Source organism: Mus pahari, chromosome 15 (genome assembly GCF_900095145.1).
Source record: "Mus pahari chromosome 15, PAHARI_EIJ_v1.1, whole genome shotgun sequence".
Lineage (NCBI taxonomy): Eukaryota > Metazoa > Chordata > Mammalia > Rodentia > Muridae > Mus > Mus pahari.
In genome coordinates this window covers 18,169,135-18,196,877 of record NC_034604.1, presented here as the reverse complement: position 1 = coordinate 18,196,877, position 27,743 = coordinate 18,169,135, and the positions used below count along the sequence as shown (strand labels likewise).

General features: G+C 38.0%; 1 protein-coding gene across 2 annotated transcripts in view; it reads right to left on the bottom strand.

Annotated features, from left to right (window-relative positions):
- Asxl3 (ASXL transcriptional regulator 3) overlaps positions 1-27,743 on the bottom strand; it is a 181,035-nt gene that overhangs the window by 36,953 nt on the left and 116,339 nt on the right. For both annotated transcript variants that reach the window (XM_021214573.2, XM_029547115.1), the window contains one exon: positions 22,780-22,943. In XM_021214573.2, the coding sequence (XP_021070232.1) occupies positions 22,780-22,943 (164 nt within the window). The remainder of the gene's footprint in view (positions 1-22,779; positions 22,944-27,743) is intronic.

The following is a 27,743-nucleotide window of genomic DNA, read 5'->3' as shown; positions in this document are numbered from 1 at the left end:
AAGAAAAAAATTATAATGAAAAAAATGCAACAAATTTGCATATAAAGTATAAAAGGGATAGCAACTGTGAATGTCTGCCATGGACATTAGAAATAAAAACTAATTTATGTCCTCAAAGGAGTAGAAAAGTCATATCAATAAAACAAATATAAACATCTGTTAACAAAATAAAATGTAATTTAGCTATTTAGAAATCTGTTCAGGGGAAACCATTAAATCTACATTCATTTCACATTGACACAATTGCTCTGTTAGGCAAAAATACCAGAAAACAAATGGAAAATCTAAATGGAATAAAACTTGAAAAATGTTAATGATATGGCTTTTGAAACAAGACCTGAAGAAGTACAACACCAATAGACATGCTAATATGGAAGGGGGTAAAACTCGGGGGAGGTATGCTGACAGTATAGGAGAAACTGTCTGCTCCAGAGAGGAGCACCTAGTTGGTTATCCAAAACCAAATGGTCAATCCTGAAATCATACGAATACAACTAACACTAAAAAGGCTGAGCAGCTTGCATTTATCTATTTAGACATACATATATGTTTTGATCCTTTAAAACCTTTAGTAAAAGAATTCTGTGGCACATACACGTTTAGAGCCAACACGAACGTCATCATTGTGTTAGCGAAATGGCTCCACTTTGCTGCCTAGATGAGCCTACTCATTGTTACTGTGGTAAATGCAAGTAAAGAAATATTCTACAGATGGTGTTTATGTGGTTTGATGCTCATGGGCATTTGGGGACTTTCAAGTTTGGGCTACAACATTGGTATGTATGGTGCAATGGTGCTTGACTCTTTTGATATATATGATTCGTTTGGGCATGAGAAGGCTCCACGGTAGTAAACACTGCAAAGCACTCATAAAGCTCCCATGACCCTGACCTGCTTGTGAGTTCTGTCCCTTTCATTGGCACCCCTACAATGACGTGCTTCCACAATATCCATCCACCTGCATAGGAAGTTGCCCTACACATTGTGATTTCATTTAAGTTTCATTTGAGAAATGCCAGCATCCAAAGGAAATGAAATTTGAGTAAGATATTACACATTATAGTACAAAATAGCTTTGAATTAATAAGTTTAAATGAAAATGATATAAAACATACTTATGAGTGGTTCTCAACCACTCAGCTCTGGGAATTTGTAACCTCCTGAGTCCACGTGGAGGTGTTTGGGAAACATGTTGGGCTGTTAGGGATGCAGGAAGGGGATACTGTGTACATCTGCTAGGGAGCACACAACTATGCTGGTACGTATTCTGCCACACACAGATGAGTGAGCCCAAGCCTACACTAAAGAAATTCCTGAAACAAAGTGTTCGTTCTGAGGCTAAGAAGCCTGCAGTCCCCAAAAAACTGTAAAGTGAGACAAAGAGGTTTGTTTATCAATAGGGCTACTTTTTAATTCTGCAAAAAAATATTTTTAAATGAACTAAATGTAACAGAACATATCAAAGTTCTGACAATATTGTTGGATCTGCATCTTCAAGTTCTTGGAAAATATAGGTCTTGGTGACATTTCAAGTGATATTTCTTCTAAGATTTTTAAATGCTATGATATAAATATTATATAAATGTAACCACCAAATATAATATATGATAACTCATTTTAAGGTTGGTCGCCTAGGCCTGTAATTCCCACAGCCTGGGTGGATGAAGCAGGAATACAGAAAGTTTAGGGGAGTTCAAAGCCACCCTACAGAACTTGTTCAGAACTGTTTCAAAATTAAAAAAAAATTCAAAGAGAGTGGTTTGTTGTAGCTCAGTGGCAGAAACCTTGCCTAGCATTCACTGAGACCTAGGTCAATTGCCAATACCTAGGAAATAATTGAAAATGGAAAGAAGTCAACATTTTCATTGCCAGAAACTATGAAGAACATAAGAAAATATTACAGACTGATCTTTCTTCTATTAAAAAAGGTAAAACCCATGAACAAAATATTATCAGATCACATAGAGATGTAGACTGTTCTTTATTCCTAAGAACCAGAGGTTCACTCTATATCTAAGGAACAACTACAACTTCTTAATGTTTATATAATAAAGGACAAAACTATCCAAACAGATGCATAAACTATTTATGATTAGATGTGAAAAACTGACTAGGAACAGAATAAAAATATATAATATAAATTTTCTATTAATAGAGCTTGATTTCAGAATAGCTTGTCAAGATGATAATATGGCTACTTATATCAGAGACTTAAGTTTGTGGTCAGGGGCCAGTGAAAGGCCCAACAGGTAAGGTCACTTGGAGCTAAGCCTTGTAAGTTAAAGCTCCTGGATCCATATTCTATAAGGAAAATTTCAGTAGCTGCCCTCTGATGTCTACATGGATGCAAAGCACACCTGAACTTGCAAATCATACAAACTCATATGTACAAGCAAACAGCAACAATAGTAAAAAATTTAAATGTTTGAGGGATTTTAGGATTCAATACTTCTACTTAACACTGTATTGAATTACAGACAATGAATAAAATTACAATTATCACAGTTACGATGATCTCCTTAGAGGATTTCTAACCAAAACATGTACTGTTGAAGTAAATGGATTTAAAAATTCCCTAGAAAACAATAAATGTACAAAAGTTAGTGACTCCAGTAAGAAAAACAAGGAACAGCACAGAGTAACAATAAGGAAACAGCAAATCCATTAGGATAGATGTTATAAGATTCCCAAGACTTACCCCAAGGGAACTATGGAATATCACGGAGAGAAATGAAGGGAAATCTCAATAAATGGAAAGGCAATTTACATTCATGGCTTCATAGATGCACTGTGCTTAAGTTTAAATTGTCCCCTTTAAATTCTATGTTAGATGGCTTTTTTGACACCAGTGTGTTTGTATAGAAAATTTTAAAAATTTCCCAAAGGTTCTATGAAAACACTAAAGACTACTGGTCAGACAAAGGGGGCAGAACAGGCGAGTTCTCTCTACCTGACCACAAGCTCCCAAATGGACTCTGGTATAATAATAAACAGTGTCAACAAATGGTAGCATGAGTACCGGGTCAGTTATGTTTAGACAAGACTGACAGAATGTTCTGGTGGGGGAACTGAATCATAATGTTAGGAGGCAGAAGAGGAGGAGGGGGAGGAGAGGAAGAAGGGGGAGGAAGAAGTGGAGGAAGAAAAGGAGTGGAGGAAGAGGAGGGGGAGGAAGCGAAGAAGGTTCTACTTTTACACAGTGTACACTTTAAATAACATGTTTCTGCCGCTATAAAGAAAGCTTGTAGTTAAGAGCCCTTGCTTGTCTTACTGAGTTTGCGTCCCATCACTGATATCAGGTGGCTTACAACTCCCTGTAACTCAAATTTCAGCAGATCTGGTGACTTCTATAGGCACTCTCACACATGTGGTACACGCCCAGACATACTCACAAATACATGGATAAACAAAAGCAAAACTTAACTTTTTCTAATGTTTTATGCATTCATTTGTACTTTGGCATATGTTAAACATCTAAAATTGTTTTGGGTGTTAATATAGCTCATTAATATAAGTGGAAGGCTTATAGAACTCAATTGATCATGACTTAAATTTAATAAAACTATCAAATATATTACATAGGTAGAAAATATTTTCCTTTTTTTCTTTTTGGTGGTTGTCATTTGTTTTGAGACAGGGTATGTATTCACTATGTAACCTTCACTGTCTTGGAACTTACTATATACACCAGGGTAGCTTTAAACTCACAGAGATCTACCTGCCTCCTTCTGAGTGTTTACATTAAATGTGTGTACCAGTTCAGTCAGCAAGAAAGTACTTTTAATTAAACAACAACAAAAAAAACTATTGTAATATATTTTCTAGTTTGGGAAATAAGTCAGTCTAAATTTGGTACAGTCATATGATATCCTAGAATCCCCTTTTCTCAAAGAAATATATGTAAACCAGACATCTGAAACAATAATACTCATATCGTTGTTATAAACTTACATTGTTTTCTGTGGTACAAAAGTTTCACAGGTATTTTAAAATATTCAGAAATAAAAAAAAAATCTGTATTTTTAAGAGTTAACTGTGTTCATATATAAAAGTAAATTATTTTTATTAATGTTATAGAAGCATGGACCTTATCATGTAACCTTGGCATTGGTAATAGTTCATTTGATCCTTTTTAATATATTCTTTTTAAAAATCATTTCCCTTTCAGTGGAGTTTCTAAATGGATACAGCATTATGGGAAAAACTGAGATGAGAACACAGAAAGTGCCATTCTGGAAACGCTCCCAAGAAAGATTAAAGAAAGAAGGGAATCTAAGTACTGAAAGCATTTCCTTGGTCTTTTGTCAATACACCCTACCTTTCATTCACTTATCCTTTATTTAATAACTCCTTAAACAACACACAAGACTGAAACAAAGAATTGGCATTAACACACAAGTAATAATCTGTAGAGGCCAGATTCAAAACGTCCCAAGGAAACCCCGCTCAACACCGTTAGACTTTCTGATGTGGTTTATTACCAGAGGCAGCATGTTTCCCTCTCATAAGTTACCACGCCAGCTTCTGGCTCTCCTTCCAGATGTGTTATTAATTTTTTCCCATTGAGGACAAAGAAACCACAAAACTAACAGGCTCAATAGTTATCATTAGCAATGTGCAATTATGTTGTGACTACTGAAAATCTAACAGAACTATCATGCTGTCAGAAAGAAAAGCTAGAAATTTCCCCTCAAAATCATTGCCACTGATGACACAATAAACATACAATTGAAAAAAAATGTTCTTCTCAGATAAGACTAGCACAGCATTCATACAAGTACTTATCATGGGAAGCATCACACTCGTGAGATGGTTTGTAGATCGCCCTCCCTTTAATGACCAACATTAGAGGTTTCTGTGATATAAAATGTATTAGTAAGACTGAAATGCCCTTTTGTGACATCTGAATGCAAACTATCATCTAAAATGATGTGAAGAATATAGAACAGCTTTGGGGTGGATTTACTATAAATAAGATGTTATTCTGAGTATCTTTCAAAAAATAATATTGGATGCTGACTATATTACTGCATATATAGAAGATAAGCACTCATTATTAATACGTTGCTTTTGGGAAAAGAGTGGTTTATTTAGCAAATGGCTTTGGTGTACTTTTATAAAAAAAAAGTTAAACCAATATTTTTTACCAAAAATAAAATGTAACATTACAAATCTCACTGATTGGTGGCTTGAGGAACTCTAAGCTGAGGTGCCTCAGGAAAGCCACTGAGTGGTGAGATCTATTTTAAGGACTAACCACTTAGAGGCTATAGATGCGTGCTGCTGGCATGCAGCAAGTGAAGAAAGAGAGTCAAAGAATCAGCTACAGTTTGGTAACCACTACAGTCCATGTCCACAAATCTTAGGCCATACCCTCTGTCAGGCAGATTCCCAAGGGCAGGATTCTGCTGTAGACATGTGTGCCTGGGAGGGCTCCTCTCAGTTACAGTGGAGAGGCAGCAAGTGAGGAAGGCCTCCAGGGCCCTTCTATCAACTCCAGTCTATGGTCACAGAAGCTAAAAGTCTTAGCTCTTTCAGCCAAGTAGCAGGGAGTTCCTTTCACTCTAGAGCCCTAACCCGTTCACTGAGTGGGGGCTCTAATAAGACAGGAAAGTCATGATGAACAAAGTCAAGGTTATCTCTCCCACTGAAAGCCCCCTCTCTAAAGTATCGCTGTCACACCTAGTGACCCAAGAAAAACAGAAGGTGTCCTTAGTAACAGTTTCTTAGGTCCCCCCCCTCCCCCAGAAGCTAGCTCTTAGCAGGCTGGAAGCTGGTGATGAAGGTTGCTCTTCATATAGTGGGGGCTGTAGTAAGGGACATTCAGCATGAGGGTGCTAGAGTGCTTAGAGCAGAGATCTAAACTGCAGGCCAGTGACTGTTAGAGAGGCTCCAGAAGAAACCTTCTGGGATTGGAGCCGCCTCAAAATGGGCCCCAGAGTCATCCAGCAAAAGGGCCCTAATTTAACGATGGAACGAGAGTGTGAAGCACAGCATGCTGAAAGCATAAAGCAATTAATGGACCCTAAGAGCTGGGTATGGTATCAAAGAAGAATTAAAATCTTGAGCCCAGTCCTATCAACCTAATAATTTATCCCCGCTCCCTGCCAAGGAAGGAGAATGATTGACAGCAGGGTTGCAATGATTGTGAAGGGCAGATGGAATGACATCCTCACATCAATTAATTAATTGTTCCACTTCCCTAAACAAATAGAATCAAACTCCTAAAATGTCTTCTAAATAACGATAAATTTAAAATCAAAAGAAACATCCCTCTTTTGTGAGGAAGGGGGATCTTAAGTAATCATTACATCTATCATAGTTGTTGCTAATTAACAGTACATCAGATAATAGGAGAAAGAATGCGAGGATGACCATGCTAATGGCCAAGGCTATGGATGATGCAATTGCTAAGAAGTAGAGGCAGTGGCCCAGGCTCACACAGCAGGGAAACCCACTGCAGGAAAATACTCCAACTGCTTCTTCCAAAATAAGTAAGAAAGGGCCTGATGAGATGGCTTAGAGGCTAAGGGCACTTCTGCAGAAGACCCCAGCACCCACACAGGGTGGCTTACAATTGCCTATAACACCAGCTCTAGGGGACCTGGACCTCTTACCTACCTTCAGTCAGCATCTGCACACAAGTGCCCTGTGTTCACACAAATAAACATATACACATAAAACTAAAACAAATATTTAGAGGAAAAAATATTAAGAAAATAGCAATGACCACAAGCCCAGAGAGGGTCAGACATCAATATACACATGGGATATGAGACATAATGTTAAATGTTTACTGTTAAAAACAAATATGGGATAAAGAAGATAAAGAAGTGGGGCCATGAGGGCTGGGATAAGAGGCTGAGAGGAAAGGAGGCAGAAATAGGAGGTTCTCGGGATAAGAAAACAACCAGGCAAGAAAAGTGTTGTGAATAGCCTTGCCATGGGACTTACCAGAAAACTGAAACAAGCATTTTGAATGCTTTTTTTTCTTTTATCTTTTTAAATACAGGCTGTAAAGATGTCATAGAAGTTAGGAGCCTGGGCTGCTTTTCTGGAGGATCTGGGTTCTAATCTTGGCGCACACACGGTAGCTCACACCCATCTGTAACTCTAGTTCCAGGGGATCTGATGTCATCTTCTAGTTTCTGTGTATACCAGGCATGTATGTGGTACACATACATGTGGGCAAGATACCACACATATAAAATAAATTAAAAATTTTACATAACTAAAGCAAGTCATGCTTAACTATGTGAGCCACAATAATTGAGTCTCATGATTATATGCAAAATAGGCACACTGAGACAGAGCCTATGAGGAATAACCAAATAGAAATCCTAGACTGGAATGTAATATAAGCAAAATGAAAAATATCTGTAGGAGTTCAATATTAAATTTGAACAGTCAGGTAGAAGAAATAGTAACACTGGAGACAGAGCAATGGGTACTATGCATGTACTGGGGCTGGGCCACTTCCCCCCAGGACAAAACAAAACAAACCAATAAGCAAACAAACAAAACCTCACGCTGAATTTGTTGCTGTGATACTAAGAGGTGGTAGCTTTAAATTTTTATGTCCATTTTATGTGTACGGGTTCATTGTAACATTTATGTGTGTGCATCTTGTGTATGTGCTATGTCGCATGTAGGCCAGAAGAAAGTTTTGGATTCCGTGGAACTGGAGTTATAGGCAATTATGAGTCACCATATGGGTGCTGGGAATAGAACCTGGAGTCCCTGGAAGAACAACCAGTATTTTTATCCTTTGGGCCACCTCTCGAACTACTGAGAGGTAGTCTTTGTAAAAGGTGACTTGTCATGAGGGAATCTATCCTGAAGAATGGATTAAGTGCCTTTATCTCAATGAACACTCATACAATGTCTCTTCTATCAAATAAATTAAATGTCTCTAACTCCTCCATTGGGGGCCCTGTGTTCTATCCAATAGATGACTGTGAGCATCCACTTCTGTATTTGCCAGGCACTGGCATAGTCTCACACGACACAGCTATATCAGGCTCCTTTCAGCAAACTCTTGCTGACATATGCAATAGTGTCTGCGTTTGGTGGCTGATTATGGGATGGATCCCTGGGTGGGGCAGTCTCTGGATGGTCTCAGCTCCAAACTTTTTCTCTGCAACTCCTTCCATGGGTATTTTGTAAACTTTATATGCCCCAGTACAGGGGAATGCCAGGGCCAAGAAGTGGGAGTGGATGGGTAGGGGAGCAGGGTTGGGGGAGGGTATAGGGGATTTTCATGATAGCATTTGAAATATAAATGAAGAAAATATCTAATAAAAAATTGAAAAAAATAAAATAAAACTTTAAAAATAGAAAAAACAAAAAAATAAATTAAATGTCTTTGAAAACATACACAAATTAAAAAGAAATACATAAAAGTATAATCCTTAGTAAGTTAATAATGTGGTTATTTCTTTATCTTGAAGCTTGGGTATATAAAATAAAAATTAATGAATTATTAATAATATAACAAAATGTCTAAAAACATACTTCAAATATAATAAAAACATACTTCAAATATAACTAACATAATGTGTAAGAAAGGTCCCTTTGTAATAGCAATTTACACGCGCACACACACACACACACACACACACACACACACACACACACACACACCAATAGCCTCAATAAGAAATCTAGGGTCTATTATTTCATCCCCACGTTTTTCTTCACATGAGGGATATTAAAGAGTCTTATTTAAAATATTCTATTTCCTCTTTTAATAACTCTATTTTGCCCTTACTAGTTCATATCTCCAACAAGCTGTATGTGAGAGCTGATAGCTAGTTCTTGGACCTGACCTCATTCAGTATACAGTTTGCATAGGAACGAGGACATGCCCTCCTGAATATATGCCATCTCTCTTGGCTTCGATGATGGCCTCTTTGGTTTTTCTCCTCCTCACTTAACTAGCTGTTGCTGTTCAGTCTTCTTTGAAAGGAAATTTACCTTTATGCAGTCATTAAGATATAGAAGACTCAAGCTATAATCTTCCTGACTTCTTATACTATAACCCATATTATTTATATCCAAATGTATCTGTTTAGTTCCAGGGACTGAACTCAAATCCTAACACAAGCAAAGCAAATAGTCTATGACTGAATTATAACTCCAGACATGATCTATGGTTTTAATTAATGAATATGTATCACTGGTACCAATTATTTTAAATTCTACCTTGTAACTGCAGTTTAGCATCTAAATGTCTATATCTAATTTGTTATTCCCAAATTCTACATAGACTTCTCAAAAGCAACTCAGACCTATGTTCAAATTTGAAAACTGTCTCCCTTCATCCATTGGTGTTTCTGTAGCTAACTACAGGAGACTAGGTAATATATAAAGAATATAATTGTAGTCCTAGTTATGGAATCTAGAAGTGTACCACCAGGCATCAGCAAAGTCAGTACTGCTTCCAAGATGGTACTTTGTTGCTCTGAAGTTACTTGGTAGAAGAGATGCGAGGGTGGATAAGCTCTGTGACACTTCTTTCATAAGACCATTGTCATCATGCATCATGGAGTTCAGGTTTAAATGTATGGATTTGGATGGACACATATACTCCAAACAGAGCACACACTTCTCTCCCAAGTTTACCTATCACAGAAAGCTGCATCATTCACTCATTCACTGGGACACACTAGCATGATGGTGAGTGTCAGGTAACCAGAATTCATAGGAATGAGCAACAGCAGTAGGTGCAAAATTTATGAGTTCCCGATCTAAGTGGTGGAGGTGCTTCCCTCCTAGAGTGTATTTGCTGTGTTTTATGTTTGAGAACACTAGTGTTCTTAGACAATGCTCCTACCCATTAAAACAATTGGTAACCTGCCATCTCAATTAACTCTCACCATCATACCACAGGACTGTTCCTTTCCAACTCTGTAAAAGGAACAGAGCTAGGGGACGTCTATTCTTCATAGAAGGCTCCTGTTCTTTCTTCCTAAAAAAAAAATCTAAAAGTTAAGCATGTATCCATGAATAATTTATTAAAGGAATTAGAAAGCAAAAGGCAGATATGTAAATCTCACATGACAACATAAGACATAAGTAATAAAGTATGGTAGTGGTAGTGAATTATACATGGTCAAGAATGCCCTTGCAGGCTGTGCAGTTGCCATACAGCATTTGTATGTAAGAAACAGAGCAAGGTATATAATAAGGAGCCATGTTTTTCAGGCTGAATGAGTTTGTGCTCCTCCGTTAACCATAGGAAAAAAAGAAGCTTGATTTGTTGAATTGCCCATTATTTGTAAGTCAGTCTAACCTATACATTATCTGACATAAGTTGAAACTAGATACTGATTAATACAATTTGATGTTAACCATGAGTGAGCTAAGGGATTAATAATGTAGATAAAATCAGTTGTTTCCATAAGTCATTTCCATATTATTAAATAAGCTATGTATACTTTCATGCTTCCCCTACAGTCTGAATGGTAAACATGGAAATGACAAGGCTCAGATTGCAAGGATCTCATTGGGTATGTATGATTTAGTATCACCAGTAAGTGACTTAGGCAAGAAGGATAATGGATATCTTAAGTACTTTAAGATATGCTTTCAGAAGCAGGGGAAAAGCCAACATGTCCATTCCATTAAAATAATTGCATTTCAAGTACACACTTACTTTTACCTAAAGGCTTAAGATACTAGTACTTTCCATAACTTTTATAAATTTGAATTTTATAATCTTTTAGGTAAATTGATATTTCATTATATATGCTATTTGTAGAATAAAATAACAGTATAATTTTTAAATCAATATATACAGTACATGGAATGATCTCTAAGAGGAGCCTGGCTTATTGAAAATGTATGAGCTATTTCCATGGAGGAAAAAGAACCAAAAGCCCTTTCCCATTTGCATTTATAAAGGCTTCTTTAAATATATACACTGATGCCAACATAGCCATCAGAAATCAATAAATCACATTCTCGGCTGCAGTAAATGCCTGACACACACATTCATTTTCCTGGTCCAAAATTCGCTGTAAAAGGACTGTGTAAATGTTCCATTTTAGTTTAATGACATTCTCCACAGTTAAAATTATGTGCATTACTGCCAGTGAGTGCAGATAGGTTTTTAAAGTGCCTACACTGTACATATCCTTCAGCAGCTATCCATTCAGCAGACCATAGACACTGAATACAGACCCAGAAAAAAAAAACCTGCAAGGAGACAGAATGGTCTGAAATGCTGCAATTACCACTTGGCCAAAAATAAAAGGTATCATTTATTGAGATGCTGTTGGGGGATGGTCTGATAAAGGTTTGCAGACAGCCCTGTTTGCCCTGATGCCACCAAATGGAGGTAGTGAAGATCATCACTTAAAAATGATTCAGGTGACAGGCATGGCAACAACATATTCATCAGTGAGGTTCAATTTGAAAGTGTAATAAAAGCCTAAATATGACTCTACTTTAGGTGACATTTATTCCACCAGCTGCCATATATTTTTAAAAGGTCACAAAATTGTTCTATGTAGACACATTGATAAAGTGCAAATTCTTAAAGGAAGATTTGCCGTACATCATCAGGGAGCCTCTAAAAATTCTCCCAGCACATCTGCAGAGAAAGGCACAAACGCACAGCTGGCCAAAGAGCCAAGCACGGAGATTTTGGAGGCATTTTTTTTTTCTTTTTCATGTGGAGACTTGAAGAAGGGTGGGTGATTTCTACCTCCTCCCTTGGTCTGGTCAATACTACCCTGACCCTGATCCTCTGGGGTTTTCTCACTTGAAGTCAGAATCAAAGTTCTGTAACTGAAAAGAATTTTGTTTCATGTTTACCTAGCTGAGCATATTCAAACTGTGCTCTGCTGGACGTTACCACTGCACAGGTGAGACACTTTTCTTCCTGGAGACCTATACCTACGTCTATCCAAACCTCCATTTGGTGCAGCTCCATGCATTCAACCTTAGCAGCCTGAATCCTCCGGTCAGCCGATGAGCATCTCACACACCTCCTCTAGTCTTCTGCAAATCCACTGCTTAAGACTTAGAACATTATCTTACTCTTGAGAAAACTAAGTTCCAGCTTATCTGCGACCAAGGTAACAGCACAAAAAAACCTCCTTGGCATTGTTAGGGTGCAAACAGGTAAGGAGAAGAGCTTTGTCAACCACCATTCAACCTCATCACCACGACTGAGCTGTCACTTCCTTCTGTATAAAGAGTTCTTGTCCTGGTCCTTCATGCTGCCTTCCAGACTGTCTTCATTCTCAGAGCAAGCAGACTCAGTTTGCTCTGCACTTCCACACTTTAACTATGTTCTCACTCTTTTGCTGCCCCCCCTTGAGCTTAGGAATCAATATATGCACACTCCCACCCCCACCCACCCCCACCCACCCACACACACATATGCATTTACTTTCCTTAGCAAGAGCCTTCTGTTTAGCTGCTCTGAGGTCTGGGCTATAATCTCAGTTACTAGGAGGTTAAAGCAAAAGGATCATGGATCCAAAGCCAGCCTGCACTATACAGCAAACAAGACTGTCTCAAAAATAAATAAATAAAGGAAGTCTGGAGAGAGTGCATATGGAATGATGGAAGAGGGCATCCATAACAACTGCCAGGCCCTAGGTTTAATACCCGCCCCCCCCACACTAAAAGTATAAAATTGTTTTTCCTTTCTATTGTAATCTAACCTCTTTGAATTCAGAAAATTTAGTCAATAAATAGAAGCAGCTCTTCTGCATTTAATTTCCCTCACCAATAGCCTCAATTTTTAGGCTAAAAGATGTGGAAGTTTACTTTCTCAAATAGACAAGAAGTCACATCTCATGTACATTTTCCTCTCTAAACCCGATTATCAAATGCTCATGATTTTATTTCTAAAAATGCTGAGGTTTTAACTACAACATGACTATTTTAAAACTAAAGATGTTTATTTTTATTTGGGCATATGTGTATATGTGTCTGTCATGTGTGCAGTGTTTACAGAGGACAGCAGGGGGCATTGGATCTGCTAGTACTGCTACGCAATGAGAGTGTTGGGATTTGAACCCAAGTGCTCTGGAGGAGGAAAAAGCACTTATAACCACTGAGTCATTTCTCCAGCTCTGCAGTGTGACTTTTATTTAGTGACATGTCTTTAAGGAACAGTGAGGTAACCACAGAGATGTTCTAGCCTAGGATCACGGGAGGAGAAACTCACTCTGGGGTACACTCTCACCATGCAGGCCTATGCGTGCGCCAGGGCATTGGGAGCATCATCTACACCAGCGCCTTGGCCATGGACTGCACTCTCCAGAACCACGAAGAAGATGTTACCATTCCTTGAGACTCTTGGTCTGTTGGTTTGTGGGAGAGCAAAGCAACTGCTTAATTCAAAACCTTGTGAATCGGGCCATTTTTAAATTCCACAATGTCTCTGGCTAAAGTTCTGCATATCATCCCTCCATTTATTTATTCATTCACCCACTTATTTATACATCTATTTATTTTTACATTAATTCATCCAGTTCATTCACTCATCTGCCCATTTATTCGTTCATCCATTAATACTTTTGTCCTTCCTTCTTTCCTTCCATCCATTCACCCATCCCTCCATCCTAATTTATTGACCCTCTTCCTATTAACCACACACATTGAATGAATAAAGTTATACTCTGAGATCTTTATGCAAATGAAGGTAAACAATGCATATATGCAAAAACAAATAGAAACATATGACAGAATAACTAAAGTGGGCACCTTAAAAGGCAGATGAATTAAAAAGGCCTGTAGTTGAAAAATGTTATCTTCTATGCAAAAAAATGCCATGAATTCACTGCAGATGTGATTGCCCATGCTGGGTCTGCTTAAGGTTATATACCTAACAGCCAGTCATGGATAAAGGAAAAGCTTAAAAAGCTAAACTTCTGCCTGCTATATTATTGTCTACTGATGGCTCCCTGGGAAGGGGAGGCTTTATAGGTGCATCCATTGAGTGTTCCACACCTGTGACCACTCAAGAAGACCCGAGAGAAACTTAGTGGGTTGGGTTACAAAACAGAGCAAAAAAGTCATGATCATGGGGAAGAGACTCATAGGGAAGAGAGATAAGAAACATACCATATAACAGATATAAAAGAGATAAGAAAATGTGAGGTGGTGAGAGTCACCAGAATGCATGATGTAGTGAGGGAAATTGTCAAAGAACAAATTTAAATAAGTGAAAAAATTCTTTGTGAAACAATACCTTTGGGTTCTCATGGGTGAGAGAGAGTGGGCTGCTCTTGCCAAGTGTGATAGCAAACAAAGCCCATGGTCTAAGACAGAGTACACAGGCTTACTGCCAGAGGATCAGAAGGAAGAGAGCATGGTTGACCACAGTGACGGTAGGGGCCTCTGTCCTCTATCCTCTAACTTCACTTCTCCACCACAGCTCTTTATTAAACATGAGCCTATCCATGCCATACCTCCACTAAAATATCCTTGTCAAATTTAAGCTGCTTAGGGGTCCTGAGGTCTTGCTCAAGAGTTTCCCAATTCACCTTTGTAGCCTCTGTGACATCACCTGATATCCCAACCTTCCTGGGTGCCACTAGATCTCTCTCTGCCTGTCTGCCTTTGTGTACTGGGAGTGAGGAAGATTCTGAGGGGACATAGCATGAACTTGAAGTGCATTATCTGGTGTTCAACTTCTGACTCCCTTGGTTGTACTTGGAAGAAGTTAGATTGATCTGGGTCTTGCCCTTGATCTTGAGCTTCATGCATAGGAACTGTGGATAAATGACACAGACACTTTATTGCAAAGTTAATGATTATATATACGTAAAGCTAGACATTGTGAGTGATCAGCACTATTGTTGACATACATTGCTGCCTCTACTTAGGTCAGCCTCTAGGATTCTTTGGTACATGTCCTGATTCTTTCTAGAGCTCTCTACCCTCAGACTATAATTAGTTCCTTTAGGTCCCCAGAGCAGGGAAAAAAAACAACACCACTACAGCCTGAGTCCAGGATGACAGGAAGTGTAAATTTTAAACATTATATTACCAGTGCTTAACAGAGCATTTTACATAAATAAATATCAAATTAAAACTGGATGAATAATTATTTGAATTATATATCCTATTCCTACTCCAAAAACTATGATTGGTTTATTGCCAAATGATTCAACTTCAAAAAAAAAAAAAAAAATCCTGTCGAGAGCCTGAAAATACAGCTCAGTGGTCGAACATCTGTCTCACATGTGTGAGGCCCTGGGCTCCATAACCAGCAACCAATATACTTAAGAGTTTGGTCAGTCAAGAGTACCAACAAGGATAGACAGCTCATTCAAGTTTGGATCATAAGAGGTTTATAAAAGCTGTAGCCAAGAGGGAGAAAACTGGAAAAAAAAGAAGGTACAGTAAGCCAGGACTAATAGTACAAAGTGGTATATGACTTGATGTGGTAAGAAGAATGCTTCCAGAATTCTGCAGAGAAAAATATCTGTGGGGAGGGCCTCCCTGCAGAAGTGTTCAAGGGATCCAATCTGTACTGGCCATAGAGGGAAGGTGTGGGGATTAGATTCACTTTTCTTTCTTTCGTTATGCCACAGCTGTGGATCCCAAACAATCAGAAAGCAGAGGGCCTCCTCTTTTGCTTCTGAATAATTCAGGTCTAAAGTTTAGATTGATATAAGTTTCCTACCCTTACTCCACGTGCGTGTGTGTGTGTGTGTGTGTGTGTGTGTGTGTGTGTATGTTAGTAAGGTGAGGAATCTGTGTGGCATAGCACAGAATTACAGGCTAATGCACAGTAAGGCAGCAGTCAATAGAAGCACTTGGACAGAAATGTCAAGTTTGGTACTGGTGACGAAGCACTTGCATTGGGGTATGTTCCTATGTGCAGTTGGTTAGGAGAGAGAAGGAGCCTCAGAGAGGAGGGTGACTGGGTGGGGCCTGTCCTCTAGTCAGGACCTGAACGTGATGAGGACTCATCCACATAGGAGAGGCTAACTGGCCAAGGTAAAACAATGGCTGCCTATAGAGAGATGACGTCAAGTATTTAAATATATTGAGTGTAATAGAAGCCATTTTTTCTGAGCAGAGTTAGAGAAGAGACAGGTTGAAAGAATAACACTAGAAATGATCCACAAAGCATCAGATCAGGTTTGAATTCATGGTTTATAAGGTAGAAAGCAACATCTATCTCTAGATGTTTCTGTGTACTGTGTACTGATTACAAACCAGCTTCACCGTTCTCTACATGATGCTCATTGAAGCCAATATAGATTTAAAGAACTGTCCACACACATGTGTAGGGGCATATGCATTTTGTGCCAACATGTATTTCCCAAATCTGTCATAGACTTAGGAGAAGCAATACCCCAAGAGTGAAGAACACATCTTTCATGAAGTCTGGATTTCTGGGTTCCAAACTACACTAAAGAATATCCTGGTTTCCTGGTGAAATGGTTCATCCTGGAGTGGTTCCAAGAATGTACAAAATAAAATCAGAACACCTTGACCTTGGTGTTCCCGGAGGTAAAAAAGAGAGAGCTCAGGAAAAGTCTTTGTGTATAGGAGCCACCTTTAATGGTCTCCTGCTGCCCGGTGTGGGACAATCTAAGCATAATAACCTATTAAAAACAAATATAAATTAGCAAGTGGGATGTTTGAGGATTAACAAGATATTTACATGGCTAAAATTAACTTCCTTAAAATACTATTTAATTTCAAAGAGGGAAGGAGTAGTTTTTCATTAGTGAAATTGAGCAGCAACATGCAAGGACACAGATTCATTTACCATCCTCCTCCCAAGGACTGCAATTTGATTCTGATCAGGAAAAAAATACTATACCAACCCAGACTGGCTTACAGTCTTCAAAGTTGTCATGGTAAGACTAATGTCTATTAGCAGCAACAACATTGAATAGAGTCACAGATCTGTACATGACCTTGTTTATCAAAGGGATCTCGCTGGGACTTCTGGCTAAATTTGGCTGGTGCTCAGACCACAGAGAAACCGTTACTTCTAGTCTTTGGTATCCATTGCTTTAGGCTTATGGAAAGGAAGGCTTCTGTGTCTTACCATACAGATGTGTCATGGTACTTTTATCAGCCCCCACTGGCCTCTACACTCCTCCTCCTGTCTCTCACTACCCCCCTTCCTTCACCTAAGTAGTTCTCTTTCTGATTTTCTGTGACACATATTCCACTATCTCTAATATCATAATATATTGGGTGTGAAGAAGAGTAAATTGCTAGGTCAGAAACACGTTGAAATGCAAGTTTTATAGGTTTTAGAACAATTTTAGAAAACAGGAAGAGGAGAAGAGAGAGAATAAGAAGGAGAAAGAAAGGGAAGGAGAGAAAAAACGAGAGAATGTTATAGAAGGGTACAAAGGAGGACATAGAGGAGAGGACAAAGAGGAGGAAGAGGAGGAGGAAGAAGAGGAGGAGGAGTGAGTGACAGCCCTTGAGGACTGCAATGTCTCTGCTCCCATTTGCTTATGAAACAAATCATAGTAAAGGAGGTCGAGTTGCCAATCTGAAGGACAATCCAAAGACTAACTAGTTGGTCCTGATGTAGGATAGAAAGCCAGGGAAAGGACAGGGGTATGGAAAAGGCCAAGATTGAGCTCATATGGGGTATATCACTGAAAACACATGTGAGAAGGGAGAATTCCCTTAACCCAGAGTCCACCTGAGACCGCTCATTTGCTGAAACCATCTGCTGCAAAGGCTGCCCACACAGAACTAAGATTCCTTTCCTATATAGATATTTATGTTAAAGTGGCAATGACTCAGGCTTGAGGCTTGATGCTATATGATTTGGATCAGGCCTCACTGCTTATAGAGGTGGCCTGAGAATCTCAAACTTAATTTGGTTTAGAGCAAAGGTAAACTCAGGACTTAATAAGACAGTGCTCAAACTCAACCACACTCCTGTCTATTCTTATGAATGACTACAGTGAAAGCAATGACCTGAGTTTCTGCTCTGCGTCCTCTTTTATTCTGAGCACAGCCTGCTTACATTCACATTATGGTATTAGGTATCTTTAATATAATCTCCAACTCTTTCTAATAAACCAGCTAATTCTGAAGTCTTTCCACAGTCCATACCACAAAACCCAGTTTGTCCAGAGTAAAGGCTCTTAAAACTCCAGGGGAACCCCTTGGGCTGCTGTGGGGAGCAGTGGGTATCTGTGAAACTCCATTTACCCCCTCTTCTGTAGGTACAGTTAGTTATCTAGGAACCATCCCTTCATCCTTACTGTGCACCCTCAAACAAAACCTCTTAGAAAAAAACTCCAAAGGGACTCTGACCCTAATACAAGTGTACAGCTTCATGGCAGGAGCACTGAAAGAAAACACTGTTCCAAGAGCAGGACCTCATTGGCTCAAGCCTGCCTGTGTCTTCCATTCTCTGGGCTAGAATCATGGTGTGATCCGAGTGTAGCTGAGCTCAGCAGGAACCCAGGGTGTGATTACTGGGATAGATTCATTTTCTTCATGAAGGCAAGGCAAGAGCGAAAGGTCTTTATTAGAGTGATCCTATCACAAAGGGACTCATACTTAAAACCTTAACTCACATACAAAATTCACTTAGCCAAATAATGGAACGGCTCCTTCACAGTAACAATCTCAAGATTAACAACCAAAAAACATGTGCTAATAAACTGACCCCTGTTACCTTATGTACCTGAACCAATAAATCACTTTTAGGCTTTAGTCAGTTTAAGATGGATTTTTCTGTTACCTGCTGTATAATATATGAAGAGTCGCTTCAAATGTCCAACCAGATGTAACACTGTAATCAAACAATTAGCAGTAAATCATTCATGATTGGAGGCAAACAGGCCTCTGAACAGAGTGGAGAAAAGGCAGAAGAACAGGGTGGAGAAGTTGTCTTCCTAGCAGCTGGCAGTGGCAAGATGAGTGGAGAGATGCTGCTTTTGTATTTAAGGATGCAATCATGCAATGACCTCCACTCTTTAGATATCTGAAGTCAGGGATGCTACATGGTTGTTTTAGGCTAGTAAGAAGGAGGAAACTTGGAATATTTGGGGAAGAAAAACATGAGAGTTAGGAATTTCAAGCTTTGGGTGGAAGTTTTTAGCCCAGTAAACCTCCCATGGGTTTCATATAATTATGACCCTTCCATGGGCACAAATAAACAGATGCAACCAGATCATATTCCCTGCCTTCCCTGTTCCTCTTAGTCCACAAAACTGGTGGTTGCAGCAATCCGAAAACTTATTAGCTATACCCAGACAGCAGTACCTAAGGCAGCTTGTATCAAGTCACCTATACATTAGCCTTCCAGGGGACAGTGTAAAGCCCACTTGGTTTAAAAGAGAAAGGAGAGAGGGAGAGGGAGATCAGAAGAAAGAAGGAAGAGGAGAAGGCAGATGGAGAAAAAACATGGTCCAAATTTCTCTCTTCCAAATGCTGACAAAGCCAATAGCAGGCGATATCTTTCTAAATTCCTGAAGATGAAATCTCAGTTGTTTTAAGTACTTTCAAGAACCCCACATCACAGGCAATCTGCCATTCGAACTTACTCGTTATGGGGTGAAAATATGGATAGAAATCTGTCCTTTGTGTTTCCAAGTTTAATGGCCAAGGTCAGGCCACTGTCTCTTATCCCTACAACTGCACTGTCTGCAGCCCAGTCCCCCTTGTCTCACTTTTCTGTCTGTCCTGTCAGTTACAGACAGGGCTACTAGCTCCTTAGGGAAAATATGCATTCTAGTTAGTTTATCAACCTTCTTGTCCTCTTCTAGGTCGAGGCACTAAAATATCTTAGTAAGTAATTGTATGTGTGTTTTGCTTTTCATTTGAAAACATCTTGTATGGTTCCCACTGGTTCACACAAAGTTCCAAGAGTCTTTGTAGCCTGCAACCAGGTCTTGAAGTTTGCTGGGCAAGGTGCTCTTCTCCAGAGTGTCTTAGAATTCCTCTGGGGATGAAATTCATCACATAGAAGGACAGAGTCTACTGGACCTTCCTGTGTGCAGTTTGTAATGTCATATGCTCCTTTTGGAAGATGCTCTTGACTTAAAAAGCACGGTCCAGTGCTTTAAGACTTAGCTCCATAATGCTTCCTCACTACACAGTTATCTCTAATACTGCATTTGGATTAATTGTTTTCATTTTCAATGATTTCAAAGGACTTTGTGCTTCTGTTTTGACACTTATGTGCCCCAGTCATCTTACTAAATTTAGTGTTCACCTATGCAGGCATTAATTTTATTCCCTAATTATAAAGAAAGCCACACAACTGATTCACTCACAGTTTCTGCATTCATCAAGTAAACAACATTCAATGCATGCTCTGTAAGTATTTCTTGAATAAATAATCTCCCAAAGGGCTAAATGTTATTCAAGAATGGGTATTGTGCCAAATTTATTTATATTTCTTTCTTACAGTAGCTAAAAAATGGAGTAATAGAAACTGCTGCTGCAGTTTGAATAAAATATCAGGCTCACACCATGGTCTCTTGGGTTCCTGCATCCTTGGGTAAATCTAGGACAATTTGTTATTTCTTCATTCTACTAGTACTTACTGAGTGTGTAGTGTCTTAGTGTAAACAAGATAAATCACATGCATGTCAAAGTGTAGAAAACAACTGTACATGGCACTAAATGAATCTCTAGAGTTTTTCTTGACGCTTGAATTCTTAGTTAAACAAATAAAAAGACTATCCATGGCTAGTCCCTATACCTTCCTTCAAAGGTTCTGAAGCAATTATATTTGCTTCATATATATTATGAAATTATATATATTTTAGGAGGAAGAGGAAAAGTATGAGGGCAAGGAAGAAGAGGAGGAAGATGAGGAGGAAGAAGAGGAAAGGAGGAACATGAGGGAGAGGATAAGGATGATGACTATACTTCCATTTTTAATTTCTGTGCCAATCCCTCTCAGATCCTCCATTCTTAAACTCTGGGAACTGATTCTTCCTGACCATCATAGACTGATCACTCCTGCTTTCATGATTCCCCACAGTTGGCGTTCTTTCTCAGTACTGGGAAATTACTGTCTTAAAAAACAGTGTTCTTCAAATGACATGAGAGTGAAGGGACACTCTTTGGGAAGAGGAAGCCCACCAGTATGAGGTGAAAATTTGGCAGATGCAGGGGCATGAATATGATAAGCAATATTACACATGTGTATAAAAATTTCATAAGGAAACTAACTCATCATTCCATAAGTCAGCATACACTAGGCATGAGGTGGAAGGGAATGTTACCTAACAAAGTCAATTACATGGAAAAGTCTTTAAAAGCAATGTATTATTAATCTACATTCTACTCAAAAGACCTCAGTTTTCACAGCAGATAGTCCAAGAAAAAGTTCAGACCCTGACTTGATTCTTAGAAATCTTCCAGAATGCATTCCTGGTGTCTTTACACAATCATTTCTACTGTTCTTCCTGTAATAGGAAGTTCCACCAGTCTCTCGGTTTTTGCATCTTCTCCTTGTATTTTTCTACCCATTTGATTCCAATTCTGTCTGCATCTGCAGGTTAAAGGAAGAATCTTAAGTTTGTCTCTGATATTTTCATTTGCATTTGTGCTTAGAAAAGCACTGTGGGCTTTTATCGGTCTTAGCTTGTCCATTTCTCCTTGAGCTTTGGTGATTTGTAAAAAGCACATGATCCAAGTAGAGTGTATTCAATCTTTCATGACATAAGCATTGATTGAGAACTTACTGTCTACTATAAAGCTTCTAAAACCTATTGGATTCACCATAAAAGATTATGAACTTCTTTTGTTTATTAGTGGCAAACTCCCCAATGAAATGTATCTGAAGTCAAATTAATCTTTTTGGAAAGATGAATATATTAAAGAGCTATGTAAGAATTTTAATAAACTATTAGTTACCGTAATGAAGTTTATATTAAAAAGAGATGAAGAAGTTAGTAGAAATCTAAATCATTCAGAAAGCTATCAAAATTATGCAGAGTGGTGCAGAAGTATGGAATCAATGTTGCTTAATTCAGTTCACAGATGGACCTATAACATGTGAATTCATAAGCACACATATGCTAGTTAAACAATGAACTGAAAAATGCACAGTCTCAGCATTTACAGGGGTATGAATTACAGAACAATGAATATTTTATGCCAATAAAAAAGAACCACAGAGAAATGTTTTAAAGATAACATATAATAATTTTTGTGACATTTAATAAGAATTTATATGAAGAGTTTTTCCCTTCTCTTCTCTGACAGAACAGTTTGGACGTTGATTGATGCCTCCTTTTACATATCTATATTTGTGTTTCTTTACTTTAAAAGCTTTCTAAAATTATATTTAGGACATCTGTAGTTATACTAGGAAGATAAAAGGTGATTATTTTTAGACATCATATTATTGATGACAGGCTTGCAGAAAGAAAATGCAAACATAAATTTTAAATGCCTTTTGGAAAGAATCAGAGTAAAAACATTAACATAATTTCTCAGAAACCCTGGCTTTTTTTATTACCAAATTTCAATATTCCCTCCAGGCAAAGGAGCAGCTACTTCAAAGATTTATTTGATAGTGAAATGTTTGATTTCTACTTTTTCTTTCCCAATGTGAGTTTTTATTCTACCAGAGTATACTGTGATTGGAATTTTGAATAGGCTCATTACTATGAATTTAAAAAATAATAGTTCTATTTCGGCAGTCTAAAGAACTTAACCAACAGCAGCCATCACTAAACAGATTAAATAAATTATATACTACATTGCTCTGAGCAGTCCACTTATACACCAGTCGCCTTGACGACGGACCAGCCACTGCTCTGTCTGGTCGAGACTGGGTTGAAAGTCACTTACCTGCCTGTCTACTTCTGGGAGCAGAAGCAGGAGATACTGCTGGAAATGCTGAGGGAAGGAGGCAAAGGTGTGCTTGTTGATTAGTGCCCTCAGGTTAGTGTTGACAAGAATAGAGCCAGGGGTTTCTATGTCAATATCCTCAGCTTTGGTCCATTTCAAGTGTCCTGTGATGAATAAAGCAAGAGTTAGGGGTTTACTACAGAGTGAAGAAACACGTACACGTGAACACGTGATCACTGAACATATGTATCCAGTCATGTGTTTATTTCTACCATTTCTAAAATGATTTCTGAAGAAGAAATCATAAAATAAAATCTTCATTAGTAAGGTTTATGTCTACCTTAGTTATATTTCAATCAATATTTATTTGAGTTAAATCAGTACCAGGATGTTTTATCTTTTTCTTGGTTTTGTTTTTCCAAAACAGAATCTTACACTGCAATGCAGGCATGCCAGAAGCTAACTTTGAATTCAAACTGGCCTTGAACTTGTGGCAGTCCTCTCATGCCTAGGACTCCTGAGTTTGAGGTATAATTAATTATAAATTGCAAATGTATCAGATTTTGCAAGACATTTAGAAGCACAAATAAACAAATTTTTGTATGTTCTCTAAAACTTAACTCCAGTGATAGCAACATATTGTTAATTTAATTTTCTATCTTTTTCAGTGTTAGGCATTGAACACAGGGGGATTGAAGATGCTCAGCAAACTCTCTCTCACTGAGCTACATCTCTGTTCAGTACTCATAATTTTAACAAACACATGACAGCAATATCAGTTCTGTGTTCCCACCACGTTTCAGGCAGTGTAGTAAGAACAGATAGCTTTAGAAGATTTATATTCAAGGTATATTTTTAGAATGATAATTTAATAAACAAATGCTGATAAAAATTCCAGATGCAAGATCTGAGGGGCAAGTATACTGTTCCAAATCATTCCCCAATTCAAGGCACTCTGCTGTCCACTAGAATCTGTGTACAGGCTTCTCAACTGGAAATCAGAACAAATGAAACACACTGTAGGCATTGATATTTACAAGAGAAGGACAACTGTCTGGAACTTGAGCTACCTATGATTATAGAGTATGCTTTGACTCAAAGGTCAGTGTGCTGCAGTCTCTAAGCTACTTGTAGTCCAGTGCCTGTGCTGCTGAATAAAATTTTGCCAGAACACAACATTCCCGGTGCTTTCAAGATTGTTCTGTTCTACTTCTGTAACATGATGCTTAGAGAAGAGCTGTAGCAGGATGGTAGTGTAAAACTGCTACCATTTATTTACTGGTCGTTTATAGAAAACAAATGAACAATGTAGTGATCATTGTTTTAAATGATTAAAAACAAAAGTAAGACTAAAGACAAAAATGCAAGTAATATTGGTCAGTTCTGAGTATCAGCATTAGTCAAAACTACAAAAAGTTTTCTGACAAAGTTTGAGAACAGAAATAATCTATGGGTATAAAGACAAGCATTTAGAAGGCAGTCTAATATTATGTTAATATAGCAAATAATAGTAGCAGCACCTATGACTACCCAGCCATGGGTGAGTAGACCAACTGACAATACTACATGTGAATCCACTACATGTGGATTGAGCTGAAAAGCTACTGGCAATTGATGGCTGTTGAGAAGAAAGTTTTTGTGTTTTATTTATTTGTTTTGCTTTTTTGCTATCTTTCTTTTAATGGTTGTAACCATTAATAGGCCTTTCATGTTCTCACAGATGGCCTTAGAACCATCTGCATGTAGGCAACACTAAGTATACTCAACAAGTTTAAAAGAGAGCCTATGAATTGGGAAGGCAAAGTAGTGGTAGTGTATATGGCACGCTGAAGGTAGAGGGAGGGATCTGAACGGATTTAATCAAACAATGATACATACATTAATACTCTCAAGGAATACATTTAAACAAAGAAATACAGGGACTCATACATAGTCAGATTGCCCATCTACGGTGGTTTAAGAATGAGAAAGGCAGAGGAGGGCAGAGAGGCGATATCTAAAACCATTGATGGTAATATGTTTAAAATAAGTGCTCTCAGCTAAAGCAGAACACCAAATTTCATGAAAGATGTGTGCTCATTCCAGTTTCCATCTGATCTGAAATCTGTCCAAACATCAAAAAATAAAAATTCTTTGCAACCATTTTGTCCAAGAAATAATCATCAGGAACAGTGACGGGATGCGTAAACCTTTGTAATAAGTAACAGACACAGTGTGGTATCCTCACAGGACCAAGAGAAGACAAAGACAAACTTGAAATTGCGTCCTAGCTGGGATTTTCAAATGTCAACATCTAAGAATATTTAAATATCCCAAACAGAAATTCTATCCCTAAGAAAATCTTGCTCATCAAGCTACTACAAGTTGTTATTGACCAAGAGTTTCTACCAAAGAAGAGAATACATAACTGCAGCAGCAATGGTGAACTAAAAGTCATGTAATCATGGCTACTTCTATATAAGTGCTAATTGTAGAGAATAATGCCAAGGACTAATAGAAATTAAAGCAACATAGAAATAAATTACATGTATGAAACTAAGAAGGTGCATGGGAAACAAGAATATGAACAAAATGTGGTCACTGAGAATAAGATTTTTAAAAACTCTATAAGTAGCCCCAGAAGAGCACAATGCAAACACATTGCCAAATTAGTGCACAGGAGAGAAATATCAGTCAAAGACCAGGCATGAAGAAGAAGGAAGAAAAATTAAAATTAAGACCAAGAAAATCACAATCAACATAACCAAAATTTTATATTAGAGTTAAAATGGATAAAGTCCAGATATCTACTCTTTTCAAGAGATAGTTAAAAATTCACCTAGATAAAATGAAAAATATTTACTAATAACAGATTTAAAACAACAACAAAAAGAATAGAACTGACCATTCAGTCCATGTGTAAGAAATAATGAGCTTCTGAATACACAAGACAGCCTCAAAACATAAAGCTGAGAGAAATAGGAAAATAGACCATCCTCACAATGGTAGGAGAAGTCTCAAGAGATGTGGCTAAAAACTAAATTATAAACTTAATTAGAAAGCACAGAAAGCTTTCACAAAGCAACACCCATACTCATGCAATAAATTGAACACAGGGAACTGCACTAAGCTGTTAAATGCAGGCATTGTGCTATTTGTTATTCAAGAAATAGCAAGGGACTACACACACAACTGGGTAGTGAGTCTCACCAAATACTGACCTACTATCATAAACCACATCTTTCTGTCCTAAGGGAAAGAGTTCAACCATCCACATATCTAGTGTATGTTTAGACATTCCCAGGACTCCATGGTATTTCAGAATTCAAAGTAAAATAATGCCAGTATTTATAAAAATGCTTCTCAACTTATTTAATAACTAAATTTACTATTTTAGAGTGGGAGAGAAAGAAGTTTGAAAATTTATGAGTTAAAAGCTCAAGTCATGAATTTAAAAAAAGCAATCATTGAATAAAAACTCAACAAAAGAGTTAATTATACAAAACAATAAGTAGAGATCAATGTGGTAGAAAGAGTAATGATATCTATCAATCTAAAAAGGATTGTTTTTTAGAATTAAGCTAATGAAATCAGAAATTCCTGAGAAGAAACTGCATAAACAGAAATAGTAATAAAAAAACAGGTACACGGTTCTTGTTACATATCTCATTTAGTGGGCAGATAAAATTAAAAGCAGATTTTTTAAAGGAAAAATAGAGTATTTTTAATGTTTGATACTCACTAAATAAAGATAAACTGATTTATTGTGTGCACATTTTTCTGTGTAGAGGGGAGTAAGAATGTATGTGGGTGCATGTGTGCAGGGCAAGTGCATCTGTGGTGTAGCTAGAGGTGATGCAGAGAGTCCTCGACTGCTCTCACCTAATTGTTCTAGGACAGAGTCTCTCAGTGAGAGAAAGGGATCAGCAACTGGCTAGACTCCATGACAGCGAGCCCCAGGGATGCTTCCGGGAACTGGGATTACATGTGTACGCCTTCATGGCTAACTTTTTACATGAATGTTGGAAACCAAACTCAGGTCCTCAGGCTGGTGCAAGAAGTATTATATCCACTCAACCAAATCCCCAAGCCCTAAACTATTTTAAGTTTATAAATTTCCTAAGTTAACTTTAAGATGGAAAACAAAGTTAAACAACAACAAAAAAATGTTATCAGTAGGCTTTCTCTCACAAACGTACAATTAACAAAATATAAATGATTTAATAACTAATTTAATATAGCTATAAATAACTTTACCTTTGTCCTGAACTCTCTTAATGAAAGGAGAGGAGAAAGAGGAGGAAAAGGGGGAGGAGGAGCCAGGACCATTCCCAGTGGCACACAGTCATTTATGACTAAATCAAATAAAGATGTGTGTCCAAAATGTCCACCTAAGATGAAGCTATGTTTTATAATTCTGAAGAAAAGACTGAACACATTAACTAAATTTGCTCTTACAGAGAATGTTTAATTCCATTGTAATTATCCTTACACATGTACTCTTAATTGGCTTAAGAACAATCCAATTATATATGATTGTCTTATCTCATTAAAGCCAGTGCTGAACATCTCTCTACAGTGCCCACAGAAGGAAAAGTTTGAAGTCACTTTAGTGCCTAATTCCCAGACACTTAGCCTAGAGAATTGTGGCAGCAGAGACAGGCAGAGAAGACAGGCGAAGCCATAGTAAGACTCCACTAGATAGATGGTCCATTCCATGATAAAGATCACAGGCATGTGTCCAGCCAAAGTCCTCATAATTAATTCTCTGTTGTAATGTGTTCAGAGAGGTCTATAGCCACTGTCTACCTTGACACATGCATTTGTGTATCAGGAGTGTGCTGGCTTTAAGACTCATATTTCCTGGTAGGAAAATGCACACTAAGTATGTGTCAAATATCCCAAGAAAGAGAAAGACACAGGGAGGAAACACGCACACATAAAATCAATTCTAGTGTATCCTATGTCTAAATAAACCTCAAAAC